Source organism: Syzygium oleosum, unplaced genomic scaffold (genome assembly GCF_021117445.2).
Source record: "Syzygium oleosum isolate NSW1041296 unplaced genomic scaffold, Sole_v2.1 Sole_v2.24, whole genome shotgun sequence".
NCBI lineage: Eukaryota > Viridiplantae > Streptophyta > Magnoliopsida > Myrtales > Myrtaceae > Syzygium > Syzygium oleosum.
Window position 1 is genome coordinate 2,208,616 of NW_026607508.1, and position 13,514 is coordinate 2,222,129.

The following is a 13,514-nucleotide window of genomic DNA, read 5'->3' on the forward strand; positions in this document are numbered from 1 at the left end:
CACTATTCTTGATAATCTTAACGTTGGTCACAACAATATCGACACCGTCCAATTTATTTCGTCCTCAAACTCTCGAAAATCGACTGCCAAGTTCGTGGTCTAAATAACGGCCAAATTCGATCGAGTGCGATTCTAGCGAAATCTCTAATTTAAAATGATAACCGGAAGTGATCAGTTCCCGGGCGAGATTTTACTATAAGCACACTGACAAATTACGCGTTTTATAAAACCCAAAAATGGGCCGAAATTCGGGATGTCACAAATAAGCTATTAACTGAGAAAGTGGACGTAGGCTTACACCAAGTTGAACCACTATAAGCTATGAGTGCATTATTCTCTATCTCTACACTTTTTTTTTTGCTTGATAGAAGCACTACATTACACTGCTTAATATAATCAGATGTTGATTATATTAACTCTCCATTTTACCTGGTTGCACTTATTTACTTGACGGGTTACTTCTGCAATAATTTTTCAACTTTTATTGAAATCACGTATTCACCTCCTTTTAGGTAATACTACTAGCTACTTCATTCTCTCATTGATTTGTATCACTCAACATTTGAACAATAGAACTTCTCTCTCTATGATTCGAGTGGGCTAGTGAGCGAATGAGTGATACATCAGGAAAGGGTGAGCTTAGGTGTCCAAGCATGAGCCAAAGAGAGTTTAAGTGCTGCATGGTTCGCTGTCTCAAGCATCGACTTTTTGATTCCAGATAATCAATAACATATTTGAGTAAGTTTTGTAATTAGCAAAGTTAAATTAGGGTCAACAATATCCCCTTTTTGATAATGTGAAAACAACATCAAATTAAACAAAAATTTCCAATCAGGAAACTCTTCCTAAACATGCCTTGATAAAATTTAAGTCATAAGCTTCCCCTTGCAAGAAGGCTCATTTATCCAATTAAATATCATACACATTCTTTCCTTTTTGTCATAACATCAAAAAGGTTAAAGGGGCACCGAAAAGTGCAACAATCCAACATAAGCAAATATAAATGTCCATATAAACTATACATATGTAAGAAGCAAGTTACAATGCTCTTGAAGAAACATATAAAGATCTAATAAGGTGGTGGAGGAGGATATATTGGAAAGAGATGAGGATTTTAGTGGAAAAATTGAGCAAATTGGTCGAGCGGTTGAAATTCGTCTTGGATATCCCACCGAAGATCCGCAAAAACCTGACGCATCCCATTGCAGACCATGTGAATCTCCCCCCAAAGGGAAAAAAGCTCAGTGGAGCTTCTACTGATAGATTGTTGTCATTTCCATTATCTTACTACATATATATATATATATATATATATATGCGAATTCTTATTTGCATAGCATCATTCGTTTGCTTTGCATTTTCACTTCAGAATTCCCATCTGCTTGGCATTTTTTTTTGGATAAGTGTACTAAAATTCTTAAAACTTGTCATGAATGTGCAATTTCAATTCAAAATTCCCACCTGCTTGGCATTTTTTTTTTATAAGTGTATTGAAAATCCTAAAACTTGTCATGAAGATGCAATTGAGTCCTAAAACTTACAAAAAGTGCAATCAAGTCTCAAAATTTGTCAAATTAGTGCAATCGAGTCATCCGTTAATTCAATCCAATTAGACTAACGAAAAATGATGACGTGACTTTTTTATTTATTATTTTAACTTCTCTACATGGCTTTTTTTAAAATATTTTCTCTTTTCTACATGGCATTGACCTTACTAAAACATAAAATATAAGACTAAAACGACATTGCTTTGGTATAAATCCTAATTTTTTAACCAAAATCATAAACAAATAAAATTTAAAACAGGCATTTTTAAAAAAAGACAAAAAAAAAAAAAGCAAGGCCAAGGGACCTCGCCACTGCTGCCTCGCTTTGCTAGAATGGGCCAGCGGGGCTTGGTGAGGGTCGGTAACCCTTGCTGACAGAAAGTGAGGGCCTGGCAACCCTCACCTAGAGTAGGCGAGGGTCGCGGCCCTCCACACAGATCTAGGTGAGGTTCGCTAGCCCTCGGACAGATCGTGGCAATGGCTAGTCGATGCGAGGCGCCCTTGCCACTGTATGGTTGAGGGCCACTTGATGGTGACCCTCGTTGAGCCCCCTTTGAAGCTTTCTGGCGGCGGCAAGGGCACCCTTGCTTTTTTTTTTTTTCCTTTTGTGTGTTTTTTAAAATGCCTTTTTATTTATAACTTTATTGAATTAAGATTTTTGGTTAAAAATTACGATTTTAAACTAAAACGGCATCGTTTTAGTCTTATATTTCATGTTTTAGTAAGGTTAATGCCACGCAAGAGAGAGAAAAATATTTAAAAAAACCACTTCAATATTTTCCATTAATCTGATTGGACGAATACAACAAAAGGACCAATTGCACAAATTTGATATGTTTTAGGATTTGATTGTATTTTTTTTTGTAAGTTATAAAATTTGATTGCATTTTTTTTAAGTTTTAAGACTCAATTGTATTAAATGACAAATTTTGAAACTTCCTGTGTAATTATCCCTTTTTCTAAATGAAAAACACATAGCTACCAATATGTAATACCCTTCATGTGACAGGTAACTCCAAACTAGAAAAATTAAACTTCGACCTTCCAAAAGCTAACAAATTCTCTATCTTAATACTAACTTTCACACCAATAAAGTAATTGCGTTCTAAAGAAAAAAATTGACCGTCTTGTCCACAAATTTTATGTGGCTAGTAACTTTTCGCTCCAAATAATGTTCGTGTGTGATGAGTAGTCTTTTTGATTCAGACTCACGGTTGCAATTGGGGATGAAGTTTGTCTGAGTTTTGGTTTGACTACGTATACAAGATGTACTGGATCCGAGAGAGCGGTTGGATATGTGAAAAGGACAAGAATGACTCAAGACCGTCGTAAAGCTAAGGGAACCAACGAAACGAACGCAAGAGCCGTGACTTTGAAAAGAACGCGTTCTTTTGCTTTCCCGCAACCATTCACGTATGTACGCGTGCGAGCGAACGAAACGTGCCCTGCCAATTTGAAGTAGACCGCAGAGGAAAGAGAAAGCCATTGACCGCAGATCAAACCCAACGGAAAACACACACACACTCTCTCCCTCAACTTCTATGTATGTGAGCATGAGCGGCGAATTTTGGGCATTATTAAAAACATAGCTACGTCAACATTGGCCAAACGACCGGCGCCCACATCAGCATCGGCTAGCCAAAATTGATCGGATGGACTAAATTGATATAAATGTAAAAGATTTAGGATTGAATTTGACGGCTGACCAAAATTGACTAGATGGCTGAATTAACACAAATACAAAAGGTGTAGAACTGGATTGACAAAATTGAAAGGTTTAGAAATGAATTGGTAAAAATGTAATATATTTAAGACTTTTTGTTGCACATTAAGATAGGATTTCATATTTTATTTGCACACGACATATTTCCTGATACGGCTTAGGCTCTTTTTCATTCCTTATCTACTTGTTTTATTATTGATTGATTTAATTTCCATTGTTTGAGCATTTATGCACTGAAATTTAGATGCATGTTAAGGGAATAAAGATTGAAAGGATCTCAAGAATAATCTGTTTCGTCATAGGAAAAGATACTAATAAAATTTATGTGGGTAGCAACTTTTCATTCCAAGTAATGTTCGTGTGCGATGAATAGCCCTTTTATATATATCTTTCGAATACATGTACATGTCGGTAATTTTTCATTCGACGGAAAAAGTTTTAATTCAGACTCACTCACGTGAGAATCTTGTTATAGCCGGTTACGATTGGATGAAGTCATCTGAATTTTTTGGTTTGACTACATTTAGAAGGTGCATTGGATCCGACCGAGTGGCTGTTGGAAGTGTGAAAAGGAGAAAAGTAGCAGCTCAAGACTGTCGTAAAGCTAAGGGAACCGACGAAACAAACGCAAGAGCCGTGACTTTGAAAAGAACGCGTACTTTTGCTTTCGCAACCATGTACGCGTGCGAGACAACGAGACGTGCCCTGCCAATTTGACGCAGACCGCGGGAAAAGAAAAACATAAAACAGCCTTGACCGCAGACCAAAACCCAGAAAGAAAGGCAAAAAAAAAAACAGAACCTCTATATAAACTGGCGTAATTCAAGCACATATACAAGAAAAGCTCTCTCTAGCTCGCTCTCTCCGACGCTGTGTAAGTTGGTGATCTGGTCGCTCTTCCCTCTTCAGGTGTCGCGCCGTGCGAGAGATTTGGCTTACCTCTGCTTCTTCTTCGTGCTATCGTCAGGTCTCTTCTCTCTCAACTTCTATGGATGTGAATATGAGCGACGATAGTTGGTTGAGGAATTCTGGGCGTTTCAAATTTTAAGCCCTTTCCCTCGTTTTTGAAGTATTAGTTTGAAGTAAATTTATCCGCATCAGAGAATTCTTGGATAGCAGGTTTTCTTGTTAGATTAATATAGCTAATTCTATTTCTTTCCTGTACATATGGTTTAGGTATAAGTATCCCTTAATTATAACAATTATTGAGTAAAGATGTAGCCTTTTGTCTTAATTTATCTATTCCCCTCTCTTGAAGATCCTGGAACGTTTATATATAGCTAGCAATTCTCATTCAATTTGATCTCAAGATAATGAATTTCATTTTCGGTCAAGATACTTGAACTTTTATCTCTGTTCAAATGAAGGCCAGCTTAAATGTCAATCTTATGAATTGGAGCTCTCATAACAATGTGTGTGTGTTTATTCATGGTGGGAAGAAAGCTTCCTTATGTCTAGTTGACCCACCGACAATTCTGGTGAAACTTCATGTTTTGATGAAGGAGGGACATTAGTTTGAATGTCAATTGCGTGATGTTTCAGTGCAGGGGTTTAATTATTGCTTAGCGAAGATGTTAAGGGAATATGTGGGCGCTAAACCTTATGTGCATGTACTGTAAGACATGGGTTATCGCTCTCGGTGTTGTTGATAACTTGACTATTGAAAATTTCATTCACTGTATATGAGGAAACTTCAATTCGCTCTTCTTTTGTGTATATAGGCCAAGGAAGTAGACATGGTCAGAAAGAGAGATCGATTTTGGGAATATGTAGAGCTTCTGGATGGCAAATTTAAGTGCAAGTTTTGCAACAGAAAATTTGCCGGCGGTGTTCCGAGAGTTAAATCGCATTTATCTGGACTTAAAGGCTGTGGTATAGATATATGCACTGAGGTCCCCGAAGATGTTCGAGTTGCCGCTGCTGAAGCAATTTCTTGTCATAATAAGAGAGCCAAGGCTGAAGCCTGTTCAAGTAAGACGGAAGAGACTTCACTAAAAATGCATATTGGTAAGGACCGCGTTATACTGGATAAATTGCTTGCTAAGTTCATCCTGTTGAATGATGTCGATGTCGACATTGTGCGGAGGCCATCCTTCGTTGACTTTGTGAATGCTGTGGCTGAACATGGTTCCCCTTATAAGTTGCCTTCTTGTTCGTTAGTTAAAACAAAGTTAGTGCCTGATTTGGAAAAACAAATTGGAGAGCATGTGGCAAATGTGAAGAAATCATGGGTTAAAACTGGCTGCACGCTCGTGTTTGATCTTTGGCATGATAAGGAGAGATCCTTCATTTATATCTTCGCTTATTCTATTGAAGGCGTGGTACTATTGAATGCATTGGAAGTCCCTAATGAGTTTCCATTCCGTTTTCCACCCAATTTGCCGTGGGAGATGGTATCTTTTTTCACTCAAGAAATTGGGGTCAACAATGTTGTGCAGTATATAAGTGCTGGAGAAGAAAACTTATTTCAAGTTATGCGAAATAACAACCATCCCCATGTGTACAAGACTAGTTGTGTTACCCGTGAAATAAATTATCTCTTCAAGGATATTTGCAATAATAACCAATGGGTTCGAAAGGCATTTGATCAAGCAAGAGCGGTCGTCACTAAGATTCACAAGCATGATGGTATCTTATCATCGATGAAGCCGTTCACAAACATCCGGGAGTTGAAACAATCATCAACAACAAAATTTTACTCAGACTATTATATGCTTCAATCAATCATGGGGATTGAAAGTGAGCTGCGATTGCTTGTTTCGTCATCTGAGTGGCCTTCGTTGGGTTTTGAAAAGGACGAATCAGGCGTGGAAGTTGGTGAAATCATTCAAAGTTCTGAATTTTGGAGTGAAGGGAAAGAAGTCTTGGATGCTCTAAAACCGATATTTCAAGTACTCTGTCTAGTTGATAGCTACGGCGCTACTTCTGGGTTCTTGTATGCAGCTGTAAAAATGGCAAATGATGCTATTGAACAATTATGCGAGACTAATCAATTTAAGTATGGGCATTTGTTGAGGCTTTTCAGGGAATGGACGGATGATGTCATCCATCCAATACATGCTGCTGCTGCTTTTCTTAACCCTGCTTACATGTGCAGCGAGAAGTTTATAGAGAATGCTACAATGAAAGAGGGCATAGATTTCATAATGGAAAATTTGCTAGGTGGTGAAGAAAAGAAAAAATTTGTGGAAGAGATGCTGCAATATCGTAACAAAGCGCCAAAGTTGTTCACTTGTACAGCAATGACAATGTTAGAAACATCTCACCCTTGTAAGTATCTATTCTTTCTTTAACCGCATTCATTTAATTTCCTATTTTATTTGTTTTCAATGTGAAAATTATATACTTTGTTGCATATAAAGGTGACTGGTGGGACTATTGCGGTGATGCCCTTCCTGTATTGAAGAAGTACGCAATTAGAATCCTAAGCCAACCCTGCAGCACTTCGATCTGCGGGCAGAGTTTGAGTGCACTTGAAACTGCCCAAACTGAGAAGAGGAAGCCATTGATGCCTGCAGTGACGGACGATTATCTACATTTGAGGACAAATGCGTTACTGATGGAGAATTTCAACACAATGAAAGAAAAAATTAGGAAGCCACTTGATCTTGAGAAACTCGGTGAACTCCCTGATTTTACAGAGTTTATCAATGAGAATTTCACTCGTGATCTATTGGACGAGATCAAAGTTCCTTCATCATATGGAAAGCTAAATAGTTGGTAAGAATATTTGTTGCGACTCTTAAGTGATGATTGCGATTTAAATGCATGCTAAGCTGATTTGTCACCAACGATGCGGGATGATTTATTAGTGGTAGAATCAAATATGACGGTAGTGAATGATAATGTCACTAAGAATGTTTTTGCTCTTTCTTGTTGATCCTCCGCAGGAGTTCACCTTAAGTTAATTTGCAACACTGTTTGAATTAGTGAATTCCTTTCAAGTATATTTCCAGGTATCGATGATAGAGACCGGGACAACATCATTTCTTATGATCATGAGTATCAGTACCTGTGCTTCTTTTCCATTCTTCAAAAGACTAAGTGAGATCATTATGTTCAAGCTAGTGAATGCTAAAAGGCCGTACGTTTTTATCGTCAATTGATTGCGATTTTCATGGTAATGTGAATCACCTGCTAGAATGATACCATATGTTGGATTTGGTCCTCAGCATTCTCTTCCTTTGCATGACTCTGCTGTTGGCAAGAAAGCTGTACTCATATTGTGTGTACTAGGCACTATCTTCTGCAGTGCAGATTTTTATTGGGTGAATTATTAAATTCGTCTTTCTATCGACAGGTCTGCATCAGCAAGAAAAGATGGTGAGAGCGAAAAGCATTTACGTCTTCATTTTATAACTAAACTACAATCAAGCCTAGTTGTAGGTAATATGGTGAGGGGAGGCAACGGATTTCCTATTCATGTCATCTTAGTAGATTCTAGTACAGGCAGGGTTGTGCAATCTGGACCCTTGTCAGTGCTAGAGTTGATGGTGACGGTGATTGGAGGTGACTTTGATGAAGAAGCTGGTGAAAATTGGACTAAAGAGTTTTTTCGGAGTAATGAAATAAGGGGGCGAGATGGGAAGATGCCACTCTTGACGGGTGATCTCTCAGTGATCCTCAATAAAGGCATAGGGAGATTGCATGCTATCACTTTTAATGACGTATCAAGCTGGACAAGAAGTGGAAAATTTAGGCTTGGAGTAAAAACTGCAACGGCTTGTTGCGAGGGAATCCGTGTCCTTGAGGGCACATCTAATGCCTTTGCCGTGGAAGATGGTAAGTCATTCAAATTTAGACCCATGATGACAATTCGATGCTTTTATGGTCTTTTTTTCGTTGGCCTTCACTGTTGTAGATAATAATGCATGATTCAGGTTTAGACATTTGATGGCAATTAAGATTTTCTATTTTTCTTTTCTTGACATGGGACATCTAGACGCAAATAATAAGATACAAAGAGTCAAAGACTAGGCTAAGAGACTTGAAACAGCGGCATCTTCTTAATCAGAGTCTGGTATACTCTGACTTTAAAAAAAAAACATTAAAGTAGAGCAGACTCTGCTGTTAGTTTGAATTTCAGGTTTGGTTGTTGTTTGCAGAATCCATAATCCTAGAAATGGAGTATGCTTGAAAGAAACAACAACCAAATGAGGAGACGGTGCCTTGCCTATCCAAATTTCCTAATTCTGTGAAGTTGAACTTTGTGAAACCTACACATAGCAAGCAAAATTTGATTTGGACTTTCTAGTGTAATTTCTGAATTAGTTGCGCTAGCAATAACTTTTGAAAATGGAATCACTTTGACAGCACTCGTGGCCATTGAATTGAAGGTGACTTTTGCTTAAAGGGAAGGCGTCTTTTGAGCTCATCTGAGATTTATAGTAAACTTCAATTGTCATTTTAGCTTGTTAAATATGTTAAGATATGTGTATGGATTTGATTTTATTCGAGTGAGAGAATGCGGTATTCAACTTTGAATTATGCTTAGTTGCATCAATACGATAATGACTCACCGAAATCTATGTCAATGCGTTAAATATGGCCCTTGTTACTTTGCATCGTCAAATATGATTTCTCCATTTTTATTTTCTTTGTTCACTGCTCACATAAATTTGAATGAGAAATATCATGGAAACTTTGTCACTATAGAATTTTTTGAGACCATTGCCAATTGATTCAAAACTTGAGTTAGATGAAAGCATGATTTTTATTTAGATATTGTAACCCTCCCCCTCATGCATAAATTGGAATGTGACCTAAGATTAAAGCGCCAAAATTGATCTTTGGAGAAGCAAATAAATGGCTTGAAGTGATTTAGACACAGGACGTGAGGCTCTGATATCATGTGAAATTTTGTTAGTTCAATGTTAATTGATCTCAAAGCTTAGGTTGTTCAGTGAATATGTGGTTAAATGTTTTCACACTATAACAATCACCTTTATCAAAATGCCTTCTACACTCTTTGACTAACTCTACCCGATCTAAGCTTGGCTCATTGCTCTAGATCTTAGAACAAAATAGCGGATTGGGTCGTCAAAGCCCAACTCCGCAACACTCTTCCTTTGTGCTAGGACTCTATCCCGCCTTTTGGATTTATTATGTTCGGAAGCAAATCTGATGTACTTGTCTTCCCTTTGAAATGAAATGAGTTTTTTCCGTCCAAAAAAAAAAAAACAATCACCTTTGTCCATCTACTTTTTCGATGCATACATGCAACAAGATATATGAGTAATAGTGTCCAATCATTTGAATTGATCAGTGAGCAATTTTCCTGAGCATGCTTTTCTTCTTTGTAATCACAGATGGGGACAGGATCCGGATGCTGCTCAAGGTTCTGTGCAGCGAAACAGTTAATGCACCTGGAGATGCTAGTCATCCTCTCTCCTCGACGTTTTCCGGGGAAGTACCATTTATGGCAAGTGTAAAATTTTTTGACTTCACAATCACCTGTGCTCTCTTCTTCCTCCTCCTTATTTTCTTGTCACTGAGATTGTCGCTACTTGCAGCCGCCGGGAACATCATCGAGCAGGAGCTTCGGTGATGCGCAAGAAGCAGCTTGCAGCAGTGCTGCAGTTCGACCACTGCCCACACTTTTTTGGAACCCGGAACTGGACCGAGAACCGATCACCCCTACCTCACTTCCTATGCAACTGGATTTTCCAGACATGCGGACTTGATCACACTAGTTATCCAGCTAATGCCCTTTCAGTAGTTAAATTTGATTATTTGTAAACTAAGTGTCACATCTATTTATGCAATTATGAGTCATAGAATCCTCATTCACTAATTGTCTATGCGATGTTTTCGTGTTTATTATGATTCTAAAATGTAACCTGACCATTCAACTAAAAGAAGCAAATCACAATAGAAAAGCAATATAAAGAATTACAACCAATTCATAAAAAATAGTAATTAAAGAATGGATAAAAAATAGAGTGCATTAAAGTAACCCGATCCAAGTCGGATAAAGAATATACAAAGCTTTGTTATAAGTCTTGGGACATGAACCCTCGTAAACTTGATTTTAGAGACTACCCTATCTTAAAATGGATAATACGGGCACTCGAAAACTTTCGAGGAAGCAAGAAATCCCTGCCTGGTTCCTTGTCATCCTAAGTTGGGGTCCCAATTTGACTTTAGAATAGTTGACACGCATTAGTCCTTTTCAAGCCTTTCCTAAGTTACGACACTTTCCATATTACCTACTCAATTATTTGCGGTAAATCCTAAATGCAACTACGCCATTTACTACAATTTTTAGCTTTTAAAATGATATATCTAAACAATTTGCTTCTGTTTTTTTTTACCAGATTTTTCAAACTAAATCCATTTTTATTCATTAAGACTAATTAGCTAAAATAATCTTAAGTGATCCCAAGCTAGACTAAGAATCCTAAATCTAATCGGTAGTGAACAAACAAATCATCAATCAATCAAATAAAGGCACGGATTGCCCAGATTGCCCGAGAAATCAAGAAATAGAACTTTCCAAACTATAAGAACTCTAACTAAACGAAAACGAGCCAAATCTTATATTAAGACCTTACAACCTAATCAAGATCTATTTTTCTAACTATATTCCAATTTTTTTATTTTCGATTATTTATTATTTATTATAACAAATGAGGACACGCGGCGAATCTTTGGGCCCGACCGCAACCTAAATAGTAACCAGACTAAACTTAAACTGATCCAAATGAAATTGGGCCAAATTGAGCCCAAAATTCACAAATCCTATTATAACCAATATTAAGCCCAAATCTACCGGACAAAATTAAACCCAAAACTCACCTAAAGTAGGTTAAGCCCGTCTTTCTATTCTCCTTTTATTGATTACCTTTTTCCTTTTCCTTTTTATGCTCAGTTCATCGTCTCCTTCAAAGCTAACGCAGACTAAGAACACACAATGCTTCAAACAAAAGTCAATATACCAAAGCATCAAGCCATGAACATATATATAAAATTAAGGGGAAGAGACCGAAAATTACATATTTACTCTCCTAATAAAATATATGATCCAATCCGATACCCTAACAATAAATAAAGCAAATCTATTGGTAACCTATCTAATATTCGTCACCGGACCTTCACCGTCAAAATCCTCGACCATGAAACAAAACAAGACAGAGTAATCTTGATGCTCTTTCAAAAATGAGGCTTGCGGCGACTAGATTTAGTCGAATAGCTCATCTCCGGTGATTGGTGCCGTCGAGAAGGCCTCGAACAAAGGCTGAGACTTCTTGGACGCCTCGATAGTAAAACAGGTGAAGACAGAGGGCGTCTCGGTGACGGTGCAAAGGGTAATCACCGACGATGATGCAAGTCGTCCGTCAGCAAAAGAGAAGGAAAAAAGTTCTCGAAACTCCTTTCTCAAAATATCTTAGTTTCTCTCCCGCTTTCTAAGTGGTGAACCAACAGAACCTTTATGGAGACAGAATTGGAGGGAGGAAATCCCTTTCTATCACTTTTTATCTTTTTTTATTACTACTATTTTTAGTATCCATATATTTTTTATTATTATTTGCACTTTTATGAAAAATGAACGCTAGAATTGCAGACTAAAAATCATGTGTCAACATACTCCAATCGTTGATTTCATCCAATACAGCAAGGATCACATTCACAACTCCAAATTTAATCAGCATCAAAATTGGCGGAAGAGCATATTTATCAACGAGTCGCACACTTCATTCATCCCAAATCTTGTCCGATTTTGAATTTCTAGATCATTAGTATCCAGAAATGAATTATAACCCCGATTGATTGAACAATAGGTCTCAGACCAACAATGCATGTATCAACCGTTCTAATATCGTGGTCATCACATTGCGGGGATTAAACTGAGCGCAACTAAGCGTTTTAACACAATGAATGAGGTCGAAAAAAGGAACGAAATACACCCTTTTCTTGGAGTTGGATGATCCCATTGTTATTGTTCCTCGTTTTATCACGGAGCCTTTTGCAGCGGGGTTGCCTCGATCTATGTTTTAGGGGGAGCACGAAGTCAAACATCAAGTAGAAGAGCTTTATAATTAGGAATGGATCCACTTTTTTTCCTTCGAAGGTGGGTAGTTTTGCCTCTCTACATTTCTTTTCCTTTGAATTTGAGGGTGCCTTTATAGGAGTGATTGGTTCGCCTTCATCGTCCTTCTCGGTCATCCTGCAAGAAAGGGTGACTAAATCAGCTGGCGAACGAGTCAATTCAATTTGGAACGAATACTCCCTTTTTTTCTTTTCGAGGTATGCGCTCGATCCATCTTATCCATTTTCTAGTGCACGAAAATTGAAGAGATGCATTAGCATTCCAAGTGAATAAGATCGAATTCAGAACGATTACTCCTTTTTCTTTAGGTCCAGGGCTCTACGCCTCGTAATCTGATTTCCTAGCAGAGAATTGGGGCTAACGGAATGGCGAGAAGATCCTTCATTATTTTCTGACGTCCAGAAGAGTAACTTAGAAGAACAAGGACGAGACTAAGATTTGGACTTTGGAGAAGAAAAGTGAAAGAAGAGAAGCAATGGTGAGGAAGAAAACTGTCCGCGCTACATATATGCATCAAAACATTTGAAAATCCACTGTCCAAGATTAGTCTAAATGGTCTTGCCCAGAGGGACAGTTAGATCGATGGAAATTAAGGGTTGTGATTATTGCCAGTTATACCATTATCCACGAACCAGATTGCGCTAACCAACCCAGTGACCACGGATCAGTGTCGATGAAACTTCCCTTGCATGACTAGTATGAATGTGGGAGCAGGATAGAAGGTGACACGACGATTGGTGTCATTACGCCTTTTGGATCTAATGGCCCGAATTGTAAGCCTTCTTAGGACCCTTTGTACACCTCACGTTAATGCCTAGAGCAAAGAGGAGAGGCCCCGCAATTACACCCGAGGGGTCTGAGAGTGGGATTTTAACTAACAAATTGACCGTTGACACATGTCATGTTGATACCGACAGGTGCATACACTATTACCGGCGAGTCTAGGTAATTATACCCAACGACGTCACCTTGTTACCCGATAGTCTGGATGATGATAAAACTCCACCAAATTATATTATTTTCCTGGAGCCCACGACAATACTCTCATTGTATGAAAGGTTGAACATGCATTGGCCCCTTAACCATTATAAAATGTCATTTGTCACACCGTTTCATCACTTGTCATTCATAGACCACCACGTATCTGACATAATCCGACGGCCCATCAACGGTAACACATAAATAGCAATTTTGA

The 13,514-nt window shown here is 38.1% G+C and overlaps 2 protein-coding genes and 1 long non-coding RNA gene across 3 annotated transcripts; all 3 read left to right on the forward strand.

Annotated features, from left to right (window-relative positions):
* The first annotated feature begins 4,060 nt into the window (after positions 1–4,060).
* Positions 4,061–6,994, forward strand: LOC115662560 (uncharacterized). Its single transcript, XM_056302651.1, has 3 exons — positions 4,061–4,237; positions 4,992–6,540; positions 6,633–6,994. The coding sequence occupies exons 2-3, from the start codon at positions 5,007–5,009 to the stop codon at positions 6,992–6,994; spliced, it is 1,896 nt and encodes a 631-aa protein (XP_056158626.1). The 5' UTR covers positions 4,061–4,237; positions 4,992–5,006.
* A 667-nt stretch (positions 6,995–7,661) lies between these two features.
* On the forward strand, positions 7,662–8,407 carry LOC130134814 (calmodulin-binding protein 60 D-like). The gene is made up of 2 exons (XM_056302521.1): positions 7,662–8,052; positions 8,376–8,407. The coding sequence occupies exons 1-2, from the start codon at positions 7,662–7,664 to the stop codon at positions 8,405–8,407; spliced, it is 423 nt and encodes a 140-aa protein (XP_056158496.1).
* Positions 8,408–9,599: 1,192 nt separating this feature from the next.
* Positions 9,600–10,059, forward strand: LOC130134881 (uncharacterized). The gene is made up of 2 exons (XR_008814407.1): positions 9,600–9,697; positions 9,783–10,059. It is a non-coding gene; the product is annotated as an uncharacterized LOC130134881 (long non-coding RNA).
* The last annotated feature ends 3,455 nt before the right edge of the window (positions 10,060–13,514 follow it).

Coding starts and splice junctions, on each gene's coding strand:
- LOC115662560 (XM_056302651.1), top strand. CDS start 5,007: ATGGTCAGAAAGAGAGATCGATTTTGGGAATATGTAGAGCTTCTGGAT. Junction 6,541..6,632: donor GTTAGAAACATCTCACCCTT/GTAAGTATCTAT, acceptor TTGCATATAAAG/GTGACTGGTGGGACTATTGC.
- LOC130134814 (XM_056302521.1), top strand. CDS start 7,662: ATGGTGAGGGGAGGCAACGGATTTCCTATTCATGTCATCTTAGTAGAT. Junction 8,053..8,375: donor TGCCTTTGCCGTGGAAGATG/GTAAGTCATTCA, acceptor TGTTGTTTGCAG/AATCCATAATCCTAGAAATG.